Here is a 1,070-nt window from a genome sequence, read left to right as displayed (position 1 = left end):
GGCTATTCATGCACAGTCAGAAATTTTGAAATTTGTGGTTTTTGGTAAACAAACAAGTACGACCATGCAAGCAAAAGTTAACAAACACATCCGAGATTCAATCAAAAATACAAAAAGCTCACACTAGCTAGGAGTAATTCAGAGACGACATACACAAGGCACATCATTATGCGTGTGCGCTTATTTGCAGAACAGGCTTGCTAGCATGACCGGGGAAAGTAAGTAGTACCTCCGTCTCAAAATAAGTGTCTGAGGCTTAATACAACTTTATACTGGAGTTAGTACAAATTGAGACACTTATTTTGAGACGGAGGGGGTATGTAAATAATGCAGTCCCTCGGCCCGGAAATACTTGTGATCAAAATGGATAAAAAGGGATGTATCTCAACGTATTTTAGTCCCAGATACAACTCATTTTCTCCACTTCGATGACAAGTATTTTCGAACGGAGGGAGTATCATGCATGCCTAGAGGTCGACGACCTTGAAGTGGTGTCGGTTCTTGACGACGATGTCGTACATGTGGTTGGAGCGGAACCGCGTAAAGTCACGCGGGAGGGCGATGAGGTCGACCCCGCCGTCGCGACGGTGGAGCTGCACGATGTCTCCGTTTTCGTAGTAGCGCTCCCAACCCAGCGACCCCAGCCGCCGCTCCAGCGCCTCCAGCGACCGCATGGGCTCGTTAGCCGGCAGGTACACCAGCGCCTTGTGGCCGCCGACGCCCTGGCCCGTTGGCGACCCTCCGGCCGCGCTCTGCGGCTCCATCACCCCGTCCTTTCGGAACACCCACACACCCCCCGCCGCCATCGATGAAGTATATGTCGGTCTTTCTTTGCCCTGCGTGGCTAGAGAGAGTGGTACTCCTATATGGATATATGTATATGTGATGCGTGCGCGCTAAAATAGTCGGTGATCGTTGCTGTCGTCCCACTGAACAGTGGGTGCCAATAATGCATGCGAGGACACTGGGACTTCACGTGGAGGCAGGGGCAGCAGCAGCAGCAGGCTGGTTATCTCTCTCCTGCTGCTGCCAGATTTTGGGTGCAATAATAAGGCAAGTCGGCGATCAAT

At 51.3% G+C, this 1,070-nt stretch overlaps 1 protein-coding gene across 1 annotated transcript; it reads right to left on the bottom strand.

The window, feature by feature from the left end:
• Nucleotides 1-218: 218 nt before the first annotated feature.
• On the bottom strand, nucleotides 219-806 carry LOC119366937 (flowering-promoting factor 1-like protein 5). Its single transcript, XM_037632610.1, has one exon. It carries the CDS (start codon nucleotides 804-806, stop codon nucleotides 468-470), a length of 339 nt encoding a protein of 112 aa, XP_037488507.1. The 3' UTR covers nucleotides 219-467.
• Nucleotides 807-1,070: the final 264 nt, after the last annotated feature.

Source organism: Triticum dicoccoides, chromosome 2B (assembly GCF_002162155.2).
Source record: "Triticum dicoccoides isolate Atlit2015 ecotype Zavitan chromosome 2B, WEW_v2.0, whole genome shotgun sequence".
NCBI classification, from domain to species: Eukaryota; Viridiplantae; Streptophyta; class Magnoliopsida; order Poales; family Poaceae; genus Triticum; species Triticum dicoccoides.
Note: the sequence above shows the minus strand (reverse complement) of the source record. Positions and strands in the feature narration are given on the sequence as shown.